The 18,923-nt window shown below is 61.9% G+C and overlaps 2 protein-coding genes across 51 annotated transcripts in view; both read right to left on the bottom strand.

Moving 5' to 3' along the window:
• Window positions 1-5,348, bottom strand: part of SCARA3 (scavenger receptor class A member 3) — a 15,505-nt gene extending 10,157 nt beyond the window's left edge. Inside the window, exons 1-3 of the mRNA XM_050972796.1 lie at window positions 5,237-5,348; window positions 3,197-3,295; window positions 431-1,474 (exon numbers count right to left, since the gene is read on the bottom strand). Coding sequence (XP_050828753.1) covers window positions 431-1,474; window positions 3,197-3,295; window positions 5,237-5,312 — 1,219 coding nt within the window. The 5' untranslated portion in view covers window positions 5,313-5,348. The remainder of the gene's footprint in view (window positions 1-430; window positions 1,475-3,196; window positions 3,296-5,236) is intronic.
• Window positions 5,349-9,100: 3,752 nt separating this feature from the next.
• LOC115484941 (uncharacterized) lies at window positions 9,101-18,916 on the bottom strand. 50 transcript variants are annotated; one of them, XM_050972047.1, is made up of 6 exons: window positions 18,701-18,916; window positions 10,296-17,269; window positions 10,230-10,251; window positions 10,164-10,185; window positions 9,858-10,077; window positions 9,101-9,551 (listed from the first exon to the last, which is right to left on the bottom strand). In XM_050972047.1, the coding sequence occupies exon 2, from the start codon at window positions 16,755-16,757 to the stop codon at window positions 11,031-11,033; it is 5,727 nt and encodes a 1,908-aa protein (XP_050828004.1). In that variant the 5' UTR covers window positions 16,758-17,269; window positions 18,701-18,916; the 3' UTR covers window positions 9,101-9,551; window positions 9,858-10,077; window positions 10,164-10,185; window positions 10,230-10,251; window positions 10,296-11,030. The 50 variants fall into 50 exon arrangements, with proteins under 50 accessions (XP_050828004.1, XP_050828021.1, XP_050828045.1 ...); XM_050972064.1 differs by lacking the exons at window positions 10,164-10,185; window positions 10,230-10,251 and adding exons at window positions 10,120-10,163; window positions 10,252-10,295 and having other exon boundaries at window positions 9,858-9,967; window positions 10,362-17,269; XM_050972088.1 differs by having other exon boundaries at window positions 9,101-9,463; window positions 9,508-9,551; window positions 9,946-9,967; window positions 10,164-17,269.
• Between the last annotated feature and the right edge of the window lie 7 nt (window positions 18,917-18,923).

Genomic DNA, 18,923 nt, shown 5'->3' with positions numbered 1-18,923 from the left:
GGATCCTCCACGTTCCTTGGGATCGGAATTCCCAGAATCCCATCCCAAGGAGAGTCACCTCCCTGCTGTCCCAGGGACAGCCCCACATCCATGGGATGATCCTGGCACCATCCTTGACCTCAGAGTGGGGGTTTGGATCTTCCTCCAGCAGATTTGGGATCAGGATTCCCAGAATCCCAACCCAATCAGAGTCACCTCCCTGCTGTCCCTGGCATCCATGGATGATCCCAGCCCATTCCAGACCTCAGGGTTTGGATCCTCCACGTTCCTTGGGATTGGAATTCCCAGAATCCCATCCCAATCAGAGCCACCTCCCTGCTGTCCCTGGCATCCATGGATGATCCCAGCTCATCCCAAACCTCAGCAGGGATCAGGATCACCCCACCCCATCCCGGGAAAAGCCGCGTTCCCTCCCCGCCCCCGTGCTGACCTCGGAGCTCGGTGACGTTCCGGAGCATCTCCCCGTGCCGCGCGTCCACCGCCCTCATCTCCTGCAGGGCCAGGGCCAGGTTCCTCACGCCCAGCTCCAGCCTCGCTCCCAACATCCCGGAGCGCTCCCGGAGCTCCTCCGTGCCAGCCCGGATCGCTGCCAGCTCCCGCCCGAGCTCCCGCAGCTCCCGGCCGTGCCCGCTCAGCTCCCGGCCGCAGGAGTCGCGGGCGGCCCGCAGGAAGCGCAGCATGGCTCGCACATGCCCGCCCGTGCCGCCCACGTTGGCCTCGATGCTCCCGAGCTCATCCCGCAGCGATTCCAGCCGGGAACGCAGCTCCCGGATCCGCTCCTCGCCGCTCTGCCGCCCGCGGCTTCGCCGCCGCCGCAGCTCCTGCGCGCCGTCCCGCTGCTCGTCCAGCCGCGCCGCGGCTTCGTCCAGCCGCAGCTGCATCGCCAGCAGCCGCAGCGCCAGATCCTGCATCCCCTCGGAATTCCGGGATGTTTCCCGCACGGCCGGGCCCAGCCCCGCCCGCAGCTCCCGCAGCCCATCCGCGCTCCGGGACGAGGCCTCGCCGAGCGCCCCGAGCATCCCCGTCAGGTTCTGCCCCTCGGCCGCCGCCGCCCGCAGCGCCGCCGCCGCCTCGGCCGCGTCGACCCGGAGCTGGCGGAGCAGCCGGGAATTCCGCGCCAGGCTGGAATTCAGCAGCTCGGCCGCCTCTCCGGCCTGGGAGCGCCGCCGGGCCAGGTCCCGCAGGGAATTCTGCAGGCGGGCGGTGACGCCGCCGCAGCCCCCGGCCCGCTCCCGCAGCCGCGCCAGGCTCCGGCCGACGCTCCCGAGGGATCCGGAGCAGTTTTCCAGCCCCGCCGAGAGGTCGGAGCCGGCGCTGGCCAGGCGGGCCTGGCTCCGGGAGGTTCGCTCCAGGAGGAATTCCTGCTCCTGGAGCGTCTCCTGCAGCTCCGAGAGCTCCCGCTGCAGCTCCGAGAGCTCCCGGCCCAGCGCCGCCGCATCCCAGGACACGGAGCCGTTCCCGGAGCTTCTCCCGCCTGAGCCGGGGACAGGATCCGGGCGTTATCCCAATATCCCGGTGTCCCAGTATCCCATTACCCCATTTTCCTCGCTATCCCATTACCCTGTGACCCCATTATCCTGCTATCCCGGTATCCCATTATCCCTTTTTCCCCCTTATCCCGTTATCCCATTGTTAACCCATAATGCCGCTGTTACCCCATTATCCCACTCTCCTGCTATCCCGTTATCCCGCAATCCCGTTATCCCATTATCCCTGTTATCCTGTTGTTATCCCCCTGTCCTATTGTCCCATTATCCCGTCATTATCCCATCGTTATCCTGTTATTATCCCATTATCCCATTGCTATCCCATTGTTATCCCGTTGTTATCCCATTGTTATCCCGCTATCCTGTTATCCCATTTTTCCGCTGTTATCCCATTGTTATCCTGCTGTTATCCTCATTATCCCATCATTATCCTGTTGTTGTCCCATTGCTATCCCCTCGTTATCCCGTCATTATCCAGTTATCCCATTGTTATCCCATTGTTATCCCTGTTATCCCATCCTTATCCCAGCTGTTATCCCGTTGTTATTCTGTTGTCATCCTGTTGTTATCCCACTGTTATCCCATTGCTATCCCCTCATTATCCCATCCTTATCCAGTTATCCCATTGTTATCCCATTGTTATCCCCATTATCCTGTCTTTATCCCAGCTGCTATCCCGTTGTTATTCCGTTGTTATCCCACTGTTATCCCATTGCTATCCCCTCGTTATCCCATCTTTATCTGGTTATCCCATTGTTATTCCATTGTAATCCCCGTTATCCCGTCCTTATCCCAGTTGCTATCCTGTTATCCTGTTGTTATCCCATTGTTATCCCATTGTCATTCCGTCGTTATCCCGCTGTTATCCTGTTGTTATCCCGTTATCCTCTTATCCCCCTATCCCGTTATCCCATTTTCCCGCTGTTATCCCATTGCTATCCAGTTGTTATCCCGTTGTTATCCCATTTCTATCCCATTGTTATCCCTTTGTTATCCCCATTATCCCGTCCTTATATCAGTTGCTATCCCGTTATTATCCCGTAGTTATCCCATCATTATCCTGTTGTCATCCGATTTCTATCCTGTAGTTATCCCATCATTATCCCAGCGTTATCCCGTTCTTATCCCGTTGTTATCCCAGCCCCATTCCCGATCCCAGAGCGCTCCCATTCCCGCTCCGTGCTCGGATCCCGCTCCGGGCTGGGCCGGACGGGAACTGGAGCAGCCTCGGCTTGGGAAGGGCCCCGGGATGGAGCCTGGAGGGCCCTTCCCACCCAAATCCTTGGGAATTCCGGGATTCCAGGATTCCATGTTCCCAGAAATGGGCACTGGGGAAATTCCAGCCTGATCCCAAATCCCTTCCCCCCCCGAGATGGGCACTGGGACAATTCCAGCCTGATCCCACCCAAATCCTTCGGAATTCCCAGATTCCATCACCCCGGAGATGGGCACTGGGGAAATTCCAGCCTGATCCCACCCAAATCTTTGGGAATTCCAGGATTCCCAGATTCCATGACCCCGGAGCTGGGCACCGGGAGATCTTCTCCCAAGCCCCACCCTCGGGATCTGCCCAAAATCCTGGGGAAAAAAAAAAAGCCGGGAACTGGAAAAGGGGGGGAAAATCCCTGGAAAAGGGAGGAATCCCTGGGAAAGGGGAATCCCTGTGAAAGGGGAATCCCTGGAAAGGGGGAATCCCTGGAAAAGCTCACCCAGTCCCTGGAGCTCCTCCTGCAGGGAGCGGATCCTCTGCTCGTAGAAGGCCTGGGCAGAGCTGATCTCCTGGGAGATGGAATCGACCCTCCGGAACACTGCCCGGGAATTCGGGAATGTTGGGATGGGCATTCCCAGGGGGCTGGGATCTGCCAGAGATCCTCCAGGGGGCTGATCCCTTGGGAATGGGAGATCACCCCGGGAATCTCTGGGATCCAACCCCCTCAGGAATTCCATGCCTTGGGAATGTGGGATCCCCCCGGGAATCTCTGGGATCTCCCATTCCAGGTGATTCCTGCAGTGCCGATGGATCCATCTCCCACTCCTGGGATAATTCCTGAGGGATCCCAGGGGCTGCCAGACCCCTGCCCTGAGCGTAATCCCGACCCTGATCCCGATTCCAATCCCGATCCCGACCCTGATCCCAATCCCAATTCCGATCCCGACCCTGATCCCAATCCCAATTCCTATCCCAACCCCACTCCCAATTACGATCCCAGTCCCGATCCCAACCTCGATCCCAATCCCGACCCCAATCCCGATCCCAATCCCGCTCACCCAGCGTGGCCACGGCTGCCAGGATCAGCCCGAACAGGATCCCGACCCCAATCCCAATCCTGATCCCGATCCCAACTGCAATCCTATCCCAACCCTGATTCCGACTCCAATCCCGGTCCTGATCCCGCTCACCCACCGCTCCTCACGTGGTCACGGCAGCCAGGATCAGCCTGAACAGGATCCCGATCACATTCCCAATCCTCAGTCCCAATCCTGATCCCAATCCCAATCCCAATCCCAATCCCGATCACCCAGCGTGGCCACGGCTGCCAGGATCAGCCCGGCCATCCCGAACAGGATCTCAACCCCAATCACAACCCCAATCCCAATCCCAATCCCAATCCCAACTCCATTCCCGATCCCGCTCACCCAGCGTTCCCCGCATGGCCACGCCCGCCAGGATCACCCCAGCCATCCCGAACAGGATCCCAATCCCAACCCCAATTCCAATCCCAATACTGACCCCATTCCTGATCCCAATCCCTCTCACCCAGCATTCCCAGCGTGGCCACGCCCGCCAGGATCATCCTGGCCATCCCGAACAGGATCCCGACCCCAATCCCAACCCCAATCCCGACCCCAATCCCGTTCCCGATCCCGCTCACCCAGCATTCCCAGCGTGGCCACGCCCACCAGGATCATCCCAGCCATCCCAAACAGGATCCTGGTCCAGATCCCAATCTCGACCCCAATCCTGACCCCAGTCCCAGCCCCAATCCCATTCCGGACACCGATCCCGCTCACCCAGCACTCCCAGCATCACCACGGCCGCCAGGATCACCCCAGCCATCCTGAACAGGATCCTGGTCCCAATCCCAATCCCGATCCCAATCCCATTCCCGATCCCGCTCACCCAGCGCTCCCAGTGTGGCCACGCCCGCCAGGACAGCCCAGCCATCCCAAACAGGATCCTGGTCCCAATCCTGATCCAGATCCCAACCCCGATCCCAATCCCAACCCCAATCCTGACCCCATTCCCAACCCCACTCCCAACCCCAATCCCAACCCCGATCCCGCTCACCCAGCATTCCCAGCGTGGCCACGCCCGCCAGGATCACCCCAGCCATCCCAAACAGGATCCCGAGCCCGATCCCAATCCCAATCCCAATCCCAATCCCAACTCCATTCCCAATCCCGCTCACCCAGCATTCCCAGCATGGCCACACCCGCCAGGATCATCCCGGCCATCCCGAACAGGACCCCCAATCCCACTCCCAATCCCAACCCCAATTCCATTCCGAACCCCAATCCCGTTCCCGATCCCGCTCACCCAGCGCTCCCAGTGTGGCCACAGCTGCCAGGATCACCCCGGCCATCCCAAACAGGATCCCAATCCCAACCCCAATCCCGATCCCGTTCCCGATCCCGCTCACCCAGCGTTCCCAGCGTGGCCACACCCGCCAGGACACCCCAGCCATCCCAAACAGGATCCCGACCCCAATCCTGACCCCAATCCCAATCCCATTCCCAATCCCGCTCACCCAGCGTTCCCAGCGTGGCCACGCCCGCCAGGATCATCCCGGCCATCCCGAACAGGATCCGCACGGCCGCGCCCATCCCGGGATCCCCGCGGCACCGGGGCCGGCGCCGGGCCCGGCCTGGAAGGGATCCCGGCGTTGGGATGGGGCCGCTCCCGCCGGCCCCGATCCCAAACCCCGATCCCAATCCCAATCCCGATCCCGTGCTCACCGCCTGCCACGGGGCCGAAGGGCGGCCGCGCCTCCTCCTCCTCCTCCTCCTCCTCCTCGGCTGCCGCGGCCTCTGCGGGCACAGAGAGCGGGGTCAGGGCCGCCGGATCCCGTCCTGGATCCCTGGGATCCCAAATCCAATCCTGGGATCCCTGAGAGCCTGGATCCCATTCCAAATATCCCTCTGATCCCAAACCCCATCCCGGGATCCCTGAGAGCCCAAATCCTATGCCAGGGATCCCTGAGATCCCAGATCCTGTTCCTGGGATCCCAGATCCAGTCCCAAGGATCCCTGGGGTACCAAATCCTGTTCCAGGGATCCGTGTGAGCCTGGATCCCATTCCAAATATCCCTGAGTGCCCAAATCCTACGCCAGGGATCCCTGAGATCCCAAATCCCATCCCAGGGATCCCTGAGATCCCAAATCCCATCCTGAAGATCCCTGAGACCCCAGGATGTCATTCCTGTAGATCCCTGAGATCCCAAATCCCATCCCAGGGATCATCGAGAGCCCAGATCCTGTCCTGAGGATCCCTGAGATCCCAAATCCTGTTCCAGGGATCCCTGAGATCCCAAATACCATTCCAGGGATCTCTGAGATCCTGGATCCTTCCCCCCCCCCGTGGATTTTTGGGATATCCCGGGTGGGTTTTGGGATTCCCCCGAGGTGAGATTTTGGAATCTCCTTTCCCACAATGGACTTTTGGGATTCCTCCAAGTGGGTTTTGGGATCCCCCACCCAATAGGATTTTGGGATTCCCATGTGGGATTTTGGGATTCCTCCAGGTGGGTTTTTTGGGATTCCCTCCAAGCGGGATTTTGGGATTCCCTCCAATTTTGGGGAAGGGGATTTGGGATTTTGGGATCCCCTGCCAGTGGGATTTTGAGATTTTTCCCAGGTAGATTTTTGGGATCCCCTCCCAGCGGAATTTTGGGGATTTCCCTCTCCCACCACCCCCCCAGTGGCTTTTTGGGATCCCCTCCCTGTGGGATTTTGGGATTTTCCCTGTTTTCCTCCGGGTGGGGGATTATTTTGGGATCCCCTCCCAGCGGGATTTTGGGATTTTCCCCCCCCCTCCCGGTTTGGGATCCCTCCGTTGGGATTTTGCCCCTCCAATTTTGGGGGAGGGGATTTTGGATTTTGGGATCCCCTCCCAGGGAGATTTTGGCTGCTCACCTCGCATCGCCCCCAGGCCGGGCTCGCCGCCCGAATTCCCGGAATTCCCCGCCCGGAGGAGTTCCGGGAGCGGCGCCGGCCCCGAGGCCCCCAAACCGCCCCGGGGGAGCGCGCGGAATTCCCGGCGGGATGGAGCGGGAAAAGCCGGGAAAACGGGGGAAAAACCGGGAAAAACGGGAACAGCGGGAAAAACGGGAAAGCTGGGAAGAACGGGAAAAGTGGGGAAAACGGGAATAGCGGGAATGGAGGGAGCGGAGGGAAAAGCAGGAGAAACGGGAAAAGCGGGAAAAGAGGGAAAAGAGGGAAAAGAGAAAAGTGGGAAAAGCGGGAAGAGCGGGAGGAGCGCGCCCCGGCCGGGCTGGACAGCGGCCACCAAAAACCGGGATTTGGGATCGGGGCTGGAAAAGGAGCGGCCGAGCCCGAGCCCGCCCCCAGGGAGGGGAAATGGGCGGGATCGGGAATGGGATTGGGAACGGGGCTGGGATTTGGGGTGGGAATGGGGATGGGTTTGGGATCTGATCCCTGGATTTGGGGCGGGAATGGGGGCTGGGTTTGGGATCTGATCCCGGGATTTGGGGTGGGAATGGGGGCTGGGTTTGGGATCTGATCCCGGGATTTGGGAATGCGGGAATGGGGGATGGGTTTGGGATCTGATCCCTGGATTTGGGAATGTGGAATGGGGGCTGGGTTTGGGGTCTGATCCCGGGATTTGGAAATGTGGAATGGGGGATGGGTTTGGGGTCTGATCCCGGGATTTGGGGCAGGCATTGGAAAATGGGGATGCTGGGAATGCCCCCTGGATTTGGGAATGTGGATCTGGGGATCCCATGTGGGAAATGGTTCCAGGATGGGATTCCTGGGTCTGGGATGGGATTGCTGATGTGGGATGGGATTCCCGGATCCAGGATGGGATTCCTGGTCTGGGATGGGATTCCTGGGACAGGGATCTGGGTCTGGGTCCCTCCTGGATCGGGGGTGGATCCGGTGATCCCAGGGCAGGGCTGGGATTCCCACGGGATCGGGGACATCCCGAGGTCCCTCAGCCCCTCCCCCCCATCCCAGTCAGGGAATTTAAAAATCCCGGGAATTGGGAGGAGCAGAGCCCCCCTCGGGCTGGGTCTTTCCCGGATTTTGGGGATCCCAGGATCTTCCCCCTCCCCATCCCTGGGAATTCCCAGCCCCTGGAGCTGATCCCGAATCCCCACTCTGGGATTTCCCAGCTGGTGGATCCCAGTTTGGGATTCCTGGGATTTTGACCCTTCTGGGCTCTTTTCCCACCCCAGTTTTTCCAGAATTCCGGGGGTTTGAGGGGTCAGAGGGGCTGGGGGAGCCTGAAGGGGGGAAAAACGGGAAAGGAGGATCCGGAACCTTCGGAAGGAGCCTCGGGAAAAGCCCCTGGAAAAATTCAAACTGGATTTTAATTGGAATTAAAACTGGGAATTTAATTGGAATTCAAACTGGAATTTTAACTGGGAATTTAATTGGAATTCAAATTGGAATTCCAATTGGGAATTTAACTAGAATTCAAACTGGGATTTTAACTGGGATTCAAATTGGAATTCCAATTGGGAATTTAATTGGGATTCAAACTGGAATTTTAACTGGGATTCAAATTGGGATTTTAACTGGAATTCCAATTGGGAATTTAATTGGAATTCAAATTGGGAATTTAACTGGGATTCAACTGGGAATTTAATTGGGATTCAAATTGTAAATTTAATTTGGATTAAAATTGGGAATTTAATTGGAATTCAAACTGGAATTTTAACTGGGAATTTAATTGGAATTCCAATTGGGAATTTAACTAGAATTCAAACTGGGATTTTAACTGGGATTCAAACTGGAAATTTAATTGGAATTCAAACTAAGAATTTAACTGGGATTCAAACTGGGAATTTAATTGGAATTCAAACTGGGAATTTAACTGGGATTCAAACTGGAATTTTAACTGGGATTTAAATTGGGATTTTAACAGGAATTCAAACTGGGAATTTAACTGGAATTCAAACTGGGAATTTAATTGGGATTCAAACTGGGATTTTAACTGGAATTCCAATTGGGAATTTACCTGGAATTCAAATTGGGATTTTAACTGGGATTTAAATTGGGATTTTAACGGGAATTCAAACTGGGAATTTAACTGGGATTCAAACTAAGAATTTAACTGGGATTCCAATTGGGAATTTAACTGGAATTCAAACTGGGAATTTAACTGGAATTCAAACTGGAATTTTAACTGGGATTCAAACTGGGATTTTAACTGGGATTTCAGCCCCCCAAAATTCCCTGGATCTGGGGGTGGATTCACTAAAAACTCCCCCTGGAATGTGAGGAGGAGGAGGAGGAGGAGGAGGAGGAGGAGGAAGGGCCTTGGGGCTGTGGAGACAGCCCAAAGAATTCCCGAGGAATTCCCAAGGATTTAACCCCATCCTGCCCGGAGCCGGCGGGAAGGGGACGGGAGGAGCAGGAAAAGCCAAGGCTGGAGTTTAAACTCGGTTTTAATGAAGGCAACGAGAGGCAGAAACAGAGGGAAAACATTCCCGGGGAAAAACATTCCAGGGGAAAAACATTCCAGAGAAAAAATCCCGGGGGAGGGAAAACATTCCAGTGGAAACATTCCACGAGAAACATTCCAGGGGGAGCAGGAGGCTGAGCCAGGCTTAGTCCAGCCTGAAATCTCTCCCAGGCCTAAACGTGCCCCAGTCCTGACTTAAAGCTTCTTCAGTTCTAAAAGGTCCCAAATCCGGCCTAAAATCCATCCCAGTCCAGCCTAAAATCCGTCCCAGTCCAGCCTAAAATCCATCCCAGTCCAGCCTCAAACCTGTCCCAGTCCAGCCTCAAACCTGTCCCAGTCCAGCCTAAAATCCGTCCCAGTCCAGCCTAAAACCTGTCCCAGTCCAGCCTCAAACCTGTCCCAGTCCAGCCTAAAACCTGTCCCAGTCCGGCCTCAAACCTGTCCCAGTCCAGCCTAAAATCGTCCCAGTCCAGCCTAAAACCTGTCCCAGTCCAGCCTAAAATCTGTCCCAGTCCAGCTTAAAATCTGTCCCAGTCCAGCCTCAAACCTGTCCCAGTCCAGCCTAAAACCTGTCCCCGTCCGGCCTCAAACCTGTCCCAGTCCAGCCTAAAATCCGTCCCAGTCCAGCCTAAACCTGTCCCAGTCCAGCCTAAAATCTGTCCCAGTCCAGCTTAAAATCTGTCCCAGTCCAGCCTCAAACCTGTCCCAGTCCAGCCTCAAACCTGTCCCGGTCCAGCCTAAAATGTGTCCCAGTCCAGTCTCAAACCTGTCCCAGTCCAGCCTAAAATCCGTCCCAGTCCAGCCTCAAACCTGTCCCAGTCCAGCCTAAAACCTGTCCCAGTCCAGCCTAAAATCCGTCGCAGTCCAGCCTCAAACCTGTCCCGGTCCAGCCTAAAATCCGTCCCAGTCCAGCCTCAAACCTGTCCCAGTCCAGCCTCAAACCTGTCCAGTCCAGCCTAAAATCCGTCCCAGTCCAGCCTCAACCTGTCCCAGTCCAGCCTAAAATCCATCCCAGTCCAGCCTCAAACCTGTCCCAGTCCAGCCTCAAACCTGTCCCAGTCCAGCCTAAAATCCGTCCCAGTCCAGCCTAAAACCTGTCCCAGTCCGGCCTCAAACCTGTCCCAGTCCAGCCTAAAATCCGTCCCAGTCCAGCCTCAAACCTGTCCCAGTCCAGCCTAAAATCTGTCCCAGTCCAGCCTAAAATCCGTCGCAGTCCAGCCTAAAACCTGTCCCAGTCCAGCCTCAAACCTGTCCCAGTCCAGCCTAAAACCTGTCCCAGTCCAGCCTAAAAGCTTCAGCAGTTCTAAAAGCCCCTCAGTCCAGCCTAAAAGCTCTCCCAAGCCTAAAACCCGTCTCAGCCCCACCTAAAAGCTCTCCCTGGCCTAAAAGCCCCTCAGGCCTGACTTAAATCTTCACCAGTCCTAAAAAGTCCCAAATCCCACCTAAAACCCCACCCAGTCCTGCTTAGAAGAACCTCAGGCTTGTCTAAAACCCCTCCCAGGCCTAAAACTCTGCTCAGTCCTGCCCACAAGCCTCCAGCCCCTCCCTAAAGCCTCTCAGTCCCGCCTAAAACCCTCCCCAGGCCTGAAAGCGCTCCCGGGCCCACCTAAACCTCCCTTCCAGCCTAAACCCAGCCCGAGTCCCAGCCGGATCTCCTGGGCCAGCCTAACCCCCTTAGACCCGGCTGGGACCCAGCAGGATCACAGCGCGGCCTGGCTCCAGCACATCCCAAATCCCAATCCCAGATTCCAATCCCGGATCCCAGATCCCAATCCTGGATCCTGATCCTGATCCCAGATCCCAATTCTGGCTCCTGGATCCCAAATCCCAGTTCCCAGATCTCAATCCCAGATCCCAATTCTGGCTCCTGGATCCCAAATCCCAGTTCCCTGATCTCAATCCCAGATCGCAATTCTGGCTCCTGGATCCCAAATCCCAGTTCCCAGATCCCAATCCCAGATCCCAATCCCGGCTCTTGGATCCTGATCTGAGATCTCAGATCCAGATCCTGATCCCAGATCCCAATTCTGGCTCCTGGAACCCAAATCCCAGTTCCCAGATCTCAATCCTGGATCCTGATGCCACATCCCAATCCCAGATCCCAATCCTGGCTCCTGGATCCCAATCCCAGATTCCAACTTCCAGATCCTGGCTCCAGGACCCTGATCCCAGCTCCCGGATCTTGGCTCCCAATTCCGATCCTGGATCCCAATCCCAGACCCCAATCCCAATCCCAGCTCCCACATCCCAATCCCAGCTCCCGGCTCTTGGTTCCCAATCCCAGCTCCCACTCCTGATCCCAGCTCCCGGATCTTGGCTCCTGATCCTGGATCCCAATCCCGGCTCCCGGCTCCCAGCTCCTGGCTCTTGATTCCCAATCCTAGATCCCGATCCCAGCTCCCACTCCTGATCCCAGCTCCCGGTTCCCAATCCCAATCCCAGATCCCGATCCCAGCTCCCGGCTCTTGGTTCCTGATCCCAGCTCCCACTCCCATTCCCAGCTCTTGGTTCCCAATCCCAGATCCCACTCCTGATCCCAGCTCCCGGATCTTGGCTCCTGATCCTGGATCCCAATCCCGGCTCCCAGATCGCGATCCCAGCTCCCGGTTCCCGATCCCAGATCCTGATCCCAGCTCTTGGTTCCCGATCCCAGCTCCCACTCCTGATCCCAGCTCCCGGTTCCCGATCCCAGATCCCGATCCCAGCTCTTGGCTCCCGATCCCAGCTCCCAGTCCTGATCCCAGATCCCGATCCCAGCTCTTGGCTCCCAATCCCAGCTCCTGGCTCTTGGTTCCCATCCCGATCCCGATCCCAGCTCCTACCCGAGCGCGTTCTGCACCTGGCGCCGGAATCCCGGCCAGATCTCCATCGAGCGCAGCCGCACCATCTCGTTCTCCTCCCCCTCCCCGTCCCCGTTCCCGCGGCATTCCCTGCGCACTTCCAGCGGCAGCCCGGGCACGCAGAGCAGCGCTCCCAGCTCCTCCTCCCGCACCCACCGCGCCGCCAGCCCCGCCCGGATCAGCGGCAGCGCCGCCGCCCAACCGTCCCCGAGCGCCCGCGCCACCCTGCCCGCGCCCTGCGCCGCCCCGCCCGGCCCCGCCTGCTCCAGGCGGCCCCGGTGGGCCAGGAGGGGCGGGCGCTGCAGCAGCTGCCAGAGCCAGGTGGGTCTGGGCTCCAGCAGCACCGCCTGAACCTTCCCGAAGCGCCCGAACACCTCCCGCAGCAACACCTGGCACACCTCGGGCTGCGCCGGCTCCCGCAGCGGGAAGGCGTCCAGCCAGCCCGACAGCTCGTCCCTGCACCAGCAGCAGCGCCCGGAACCCCTCGGGGCTCACCGGCAGCAGCGAGCAGATGCTGATCCGCAGCCGGGACCAGGGGCCCTCCTCCCGCTGCGGGGCCGGGTCGTGATCGGGATCCCAGCACTGGCACTCGGGGCGGCGCCGCACCCAGCGGGTCACGTCCTCGGCGTCGTTCTCCCAGGGCCGCACGTTCCTCACGCGGAGCAGCGTGCCCGCCTCGCCGTCGTGGCGGTGGCGGTGGCACCGCGCCACGATCTCCCGCCGCTCGGACGCCGACGGCTCCCAGGCTTTCCAGATGCCCGCGGAATTCTCGGCCGCACCCCTGGCTCTCACACCCCTGGCTCTGGCGCTCACCGCCCGCATCCATCTCCGCTCCTCCGGCGCCGCGTTGCCGCGCGTTCCCACCTGGCGGATGTGCAGCATTCCCGGGAAGGAGCGGAGCCACCGCAGCACCTCGGTCCCCGCGTCGTCACCGTAGCTCCAATCCGGCTCCGGCTGCTGCAGCCTCGCCGCCAGCCTGGGGCAGCTGGAATAGAGGAACAGCGGGCGACGGCTCCGGTGCTGCTCCAGCAGCTCCCGCAGCGCCTCCAGCGCCGCCTCCTCCTCCTCGGGGCCCTGCCGCAGCCCCAGCAGCCACCGCTCCTCCAGGCTGGCGGCGGCAAAGGCCACGGTCGGTTTTCCGGACCATCCCCTCTCCAGGGCCAGGAACCAGACGTTGGCATTGGGAATGTCGGGAGGCAGCTGCCTGAGCTGCGGGGCCAGCGGGATCGACACGGTTTGGGATTCCTGCAGCTCCGGGCCCTTGGTGGTCACCAGCAGCCTCCATCGCTCCGGGAGCTCGGGGTTACCGGAGTATCCATTGAGCAGCGGCTCACCCCGGAGCAGGTAACGCCCGTCGGGCCCCCGGATGAGGATGGGATCCGGCCCCGTGAGTTTCTGGAAGGCCTGCACAGCCCAGACGGCCGCCAGGCACCAGGCGTCCCACGGGGCCCAGCCCTGGCCTCTGAGCCTGCTGGACCAGTGTCGCACCGGGCGCAGCGTCCCCTCCTTCTCCTGCAGCAGCACGGCTCCCACCGTCTGCTCGTGCACCGACAGCCGGATCACGAAGGGCTGGGATTTATTCGGGAAGAGCAGGGCGGGCGCCGCCTTCAGAGCCTCCTTCAGCCGCTGCAGCTGCTCCCGGCCCCCTTCCCGTTCCCATCTCCGCTGCCACTCCCGCTCCTGCTCCCATTCCCGCTTCCCCGGCGCCGCCAGCCTCTGAAGCGGCAGCGCCAGCTCCAAATAGTCGGGGATGAATTCCTTCAAATCGTTGAACTTGCCGAGGACGGAGCGGAGCCGGGTGGGATCCCAGGGCCCGGCGGCGTCGCAGTCCCCGCAGATCTGCAGCAGCTTCTCCTGCTGCACGCGGCGCCCCGAGGCGCTCAGGGTCAGGCCCAGGTAATTCACCTCGGGCTGCACCAGCTGCGCCTTGTCCCGGTTCACTTTGAAGCCGGTCTTTTGGATCAGCTCCAACACGCGGCGCGTCCGGAACCGCACCTGCCGCCGCCGCTTCCCGGTGATCAGGATGTCGTCGGAGTAGTGGAAGACGCCGCGGGCGGCGTCGGGCTCCAGCTGGGCCAGCATGGCGGCCACGCGGCGCTGCAGGATGGAGCTGGTGCCGTGGAATTTGGGCGGCAGCCGCGTGAACAGGAACTGCCGGTCCCCGAAGGTGAAGGCGAAGCGGCCCCAGCAGCTGGGGGCCAGCGGGATGGCGAGGCAGGCGTTGGACAAATCCAGCACGGAGAAGAAGCGGCTCCGGGGGTTGATGGAGGTCAGGATCCTGTCCCGGTCCAGCGGCTCCTGGGGCTCCACGGGAGTGGCGGCGTTGAGGGCGGTGCAGTCCAGGCTCAGGCGGGCGCCGCGCCCGTGCGGTTTTTGGTAGAGAATCAAGGGATTGTTGGATATGGAGGTGCCCTCCACCACGATTCCCTCCCGCAGGTACTCCTCCAGCAGCTCCGCCACCTGCTGCTCCTCGTGCGGGCGCAGCCGGCGCTGCGGCTGGAAGGGCACCGGGCCCCCGTCCAGCTTCTCCTCCTTGGCCACCCGCCCGCAGTCCAGCCAGGAGCGCGCCCACACCTCCTGGAATCGCCGGTCCAGGCGGTTGGGATCCCACTCGCGGCCGACCTTCACGGCAGCCTGCTCCTGCTCCGAGCCCTCCTCCGCGTTCTCGGCGTTCCCACTGGCACTCAGCATTCCGATAAAGCACCCGAAATTCCTGCCGGGAGCGCTGTGGTCTGGGCTGGCTCCTGAGCTCTGCTCCCAGCCCAAGCCAGAGTCCTCCTCCGTGCCCTCAGCGTTCCCGCCGGCCCTCAGCATTCCGAGGAGGCTCCCGTAATTCACGCTGGGAGTGTCGCGATCCCGGCTGGCTCCTGAGCTCTGCTCCCGGTCCGATCCTGAGCCCGAACCCAAGCCCGAGTCCTCCTCCGTGCTCTCGGTGCTCCCGCTGGCCCTCAGCATTCCAAGGAGGCTCCGGTAAATCCTGCCGGGATCGCCGTGGTCGGGGCTGGCTCCGGAGCCCCGCTCCCGCCGGGCGCTATCGGTGCCCGGCTCCGCGGGGTAGCGGCCGGGGGGCGTCCCCGTGATGCGCCGCGCCAGCCCGGCCGCCAGCTCCGCCGTGGGCTTCCCTTCCCAGCCCTCCATGTCCTCTCCCAGCCTGCGCAGCCTCTGCCAGAGCCACTCCCTGCGCTCCTCTCCGGACAGAGGCTCCGTCCGTCTGTCCCTTCCGGGGGTGGGGGCAGCGTCCGTGTCCCTCCCCCGGCTCCGGGAATGGCTGCTGGGCTCTCCCTCCTCAACCCAGAGCGGGGGCACACACACGGGCTCATCCATCCCTTCCCTCGGCACATTCCCATTCCAGGTGTCCCGGCTCTGGGAATTCCCACTCAGCTCTCCCTCCTCACCCTCCCTGCTGATAACCGTGAACGAGGGCACGCACACGGGCTCATCCATCCCTTCTCCCGTCACATTCCCGTTCTGGAAGGCAGTAGCACTGTCCTTGTCCATGTCCATGACCTTCCCCCGGCTCTGGGAATTGCTGCCAGGCTCTCCCTCCTCACCCTCCCTGCTCCCAGCCCGGGGTGGGGGCGGGGGCCGATCCCTCCCTTCCCTCGGCACATTCCCGTTCTGGAAGGCAGTGGCAGTGCCCCTCTCTCGGCTCTGGGAATTGCTACCGGGCTCTCCCTCCTCATCCTCACATTTCCCAGCCCGGGGTGGTGGGAGCGGGGCCCGACGGCGAGGCCGATCCATCCCTTTCCCCGACACATTCCCATTCCGGGTGCCACTGTCCTTCTCCCGGCTCTGGGAATTCCCGCTGGGCTTTCCCTCCTCATCCTCCCTGCTGACAACCCTGAACGAGGGCAGGAGCAGGGGCCGATCCATCCCTTCCCTTGGCACATTCCCATTCCGGGTGCCACTGTCCTTCTCCTGGCTCTGGGAATTCCCGCTGGGCTTTCCCTCCTCACCCTCCCTGCTGACAACCCTGAACGAGGGCAGGAGCAGGGGCCGATCCATCCCTTTCCCCGACACATTCCCATTCCGGGTGCCACTGTCCTTCTCCCGGCTCTGGGAATTCCCGCTGGGCTTTCCCTCCTCACCCTCCCTGCTGACAACCCTGAACGAGGGCAGGAGCAGGGGCCGATCTATCCCTTCCCTTGGCACATTCCCATTCCAGGTGTCCTGGCTCTGGGAATTCCCGCTGGGCTCTCCCTCCTCACCCTCCCTGCTGACAACCCTGAACGAGGGCAGGAGCAGAGGCCGATCCATCCCTTCCCTTGGCACATTCCCATTCCGGGTGCCACTGTCCATGTCCTTCTCCTGGCTCTGGGAATTCCCACTGGGCTTTCCCTCCTCATCCTCCTTGCTCCCAGCCCGGGGTGGTTGCGGGGCCCGACGCCGAGGCCGATCCATCCCTTTGTTCCTGGCTTGGCGTGGGACACCGGCCTTGTCCCCAAAGTCCTTCCCGAGGGCTTGGATCGCGCTGGGGCTGCTCCTCACCTCCGGCTGCTCCTGCCGGGCTCCGCCGGTCCGGAGGCTCCCCGGCTCTTTCCCGTTCACCTGCTCCCACCCGGGCCGGTCTCCCGCCTCTCCCGCTATCCCGGACTCTCTCCCGGTGTCCCCGGCTCCTCGGGAATGCCGCATCCCGTCCTGCCAGCACAGCCGGGTCCATCCCTGCCAGCTCCGCCGGTACCGGGACCGGGTGGAAAACTCCCCCGGCTGCGGCTGCCGGGCCCCGGCGGCTCCGGGGGGATTCTCCGGGCGCTTCCTCCTCCTCCAGGGTAGGAAGAACATGGCCCCGGAAAGCGGGACAGGAACGGGGCTTCCTCACCTCGCCGGGGCTGCTGGCGCCGGCCCGGGAGTCCCAAAAGTGGCCCGGGAATTCCAAAAGTGTCCCGGGAATTCCGGCGGTCCCGGGGATGTCCCAGGGGTGTCCCGGGAATTTTCTCAGTCCCAAGAGTGTCCCAAAAGTGTCCCAGCAATTTTCTCAGTCCCAGAAGCGTCCCAGGAATTTTCTCAATCCCAAGAGCGTCCCAGGAATTCTGTCGGTGGTCCCAAGAGTGTCCCGGGAATTCCGTCAGCGCCGGGATGTCCCTGCCGTGTGCCAGCAGCGGCCGCCCAACAGTCCCGCGCCCGGGGGAGGAAGAGGAAGTTGGGGCCGAGGAGGAGGAGGATGAGGAGGAAGGTGCGGGCTCTTTCCGGGGCCACCGAGGTCACCGGCCCGAGCCCGCTGCCGCTCCGGTGATTCCCGGCGGGTGTCCCGGTCCCCGGGAATGTCCCAGGGAATGTCCCCGCATCGGCCGGAGCTGCGGGAGCAGAGCCGGGAGTGACCCCCTGGCACGGCCGCCCCTCCCCCATCCCCGCGCTGCGCCCCAAATTTCCCCTCCTCCCCTTTCTGTGGGGCTGAGACCCCCCCCCCTCCCCCCAAATCGGGACAGCGACCCCCGGGATCCAGGGTGGGGGGAAAGGGACCCCCGGGAGAAGGGGAGTCCCGCAAAACGCTGGGAAAACCCGGCCCGACATGTCCCGATAAGTCCCGACATGGCCCCCGCGGAGCGCGACCCGGGAGCGACCGGCCCGGCCCAACCCCATCCCGGGGTCCGTCCCGCGCATTCCCGGATCCCGCTCCCATTCCCGGGTCCCGCTCGCATTCCTGGGACCTCGCTCCCATTCCCGGGTCCCTCACGCATTCCCGGGACCTCGCTCCCATTCCCGGGTCCCGCTCCCATTCCCGGGTCCCGCTCGCATTCCCGGGACCTCGCTCCCATTCCCGGGTCCCGCTCGCATTCCCGGGACCTCGCTCCCATTCCCGGCGTCCCTTAGCCCCCCCAACAGTCCCTCACGCATTCCCAGATCCCGCTCCCATTCCCGGGTCCCGCTCCCATTCCCGGGACCTCGCTCCCATTCCCGGGTCCCGCTCCCATTCCCGGGTCCCGCTCCCATTCCCGGGTCCCGCTCCCATTCCCGGGACCTCGCTCGCATTCCCGGGTCCCGCTCCCATTCCCGGATCCCACTCCCATTCCCGGGTCCCGCTCGCATTCCCGGGTCCCGCTCCCATTCCCGCATCCCGCTCCCATTCCCGGGTCCCGCTCCCATTCCCGGGTCCCGCTCGCATTCCCGGGACCTCGCTCCCATTCCCGGGGTCCCTTAGCCCCCCAACAGTCCCTCACGCATTCCCGGATCCCGCTCGCATTCCCGGGGTCCCGCTCGCATTCCCGGGGTCCCGCTCGCATTCCCGGGTCCCGCTCCCATTCCCGGGGTCCCGCTCCCATTCCCGGGTCCCGCTCCCATTCCCGGGATCCCGCTCGCATTCCCGGGACCTCGCTCCCATTCCTTGGATCCCGCAGCCCCCCAAGAGTCCCGCACGCATCCCCGGGATTCAGACCCCCTTCCCGGGGTCCTGCTCCCACTCCAGGGGTTCAGGCCCCCTTCCCGGGGTCCTGCTCCCACTCCAGGGGTTCAGGCCCCCTCCCCGGGGTCCCGCTCCCATTCCCTGGATCCCGCACGCATTCCCCGGATCCCCCCGGATTTCCGGCTCCCCGCAGCCCCCCGAGTCTCCCGTTCCCATTCCGGGGGTCCCGCAGCTCCTCGAGTATCCCGCACACATTCCCGGGATCCAGGCCCCCTTCCCGGGGTCCCGCTCGCATTCCCTGGATCGCGCAGGCCCCGAGTCTCCCCCCCTCCCATTCCCGGAATTCCCCATTCCCGGATCCCGCAGCCCTCCGAGTGTCCCGTACCCGCTCCGGGGTCCGCAGCCGGGCCGGGGGTCCCCGATCCCGGTGCCGATCCCGATGCCGATCCCGGTGCCGATCCCGGTGCCGGGGGTCCCCGATCCCGGTGCTGATCCCGATCCCGGTGCCGATCCCGATCCCGGTGCTGATCCCGATCCCGGTGCCGATCCCGATCCCGGATCCGAGTCCCCGCGGGCCAGGGGCGGTCCCGGTCCCGGCCCGGCTCCGG

This window comes from Serinus canaria, chromosome 3, assembly GCF_022539315.1.
Source record: "Serinus canaria isolate serCan28SL12 chromosome 3, serCan2020, whole genome shotgun sequence".
NCBI classification, from domain to species: domain Eukaryota; kingdom Metazoa; phylum Chordata; class Aves; order Passeriformes; family Fringillidae; genus Serinus; species Serinus canaria.
This window is presented reverse-complemented; position numbering and strand designations above follow the sequence as displayed.

What these genes read in the sequence shown, in the direction of transcription:
- LOC115484941 (XM_050972051.1), bottom strand. Translation starts at nt 16,757, where the DNA reads ATGTTCTTCCTACCCTGGAGGAGGAGGAAGCGCCCGGAGAATCCCCCC.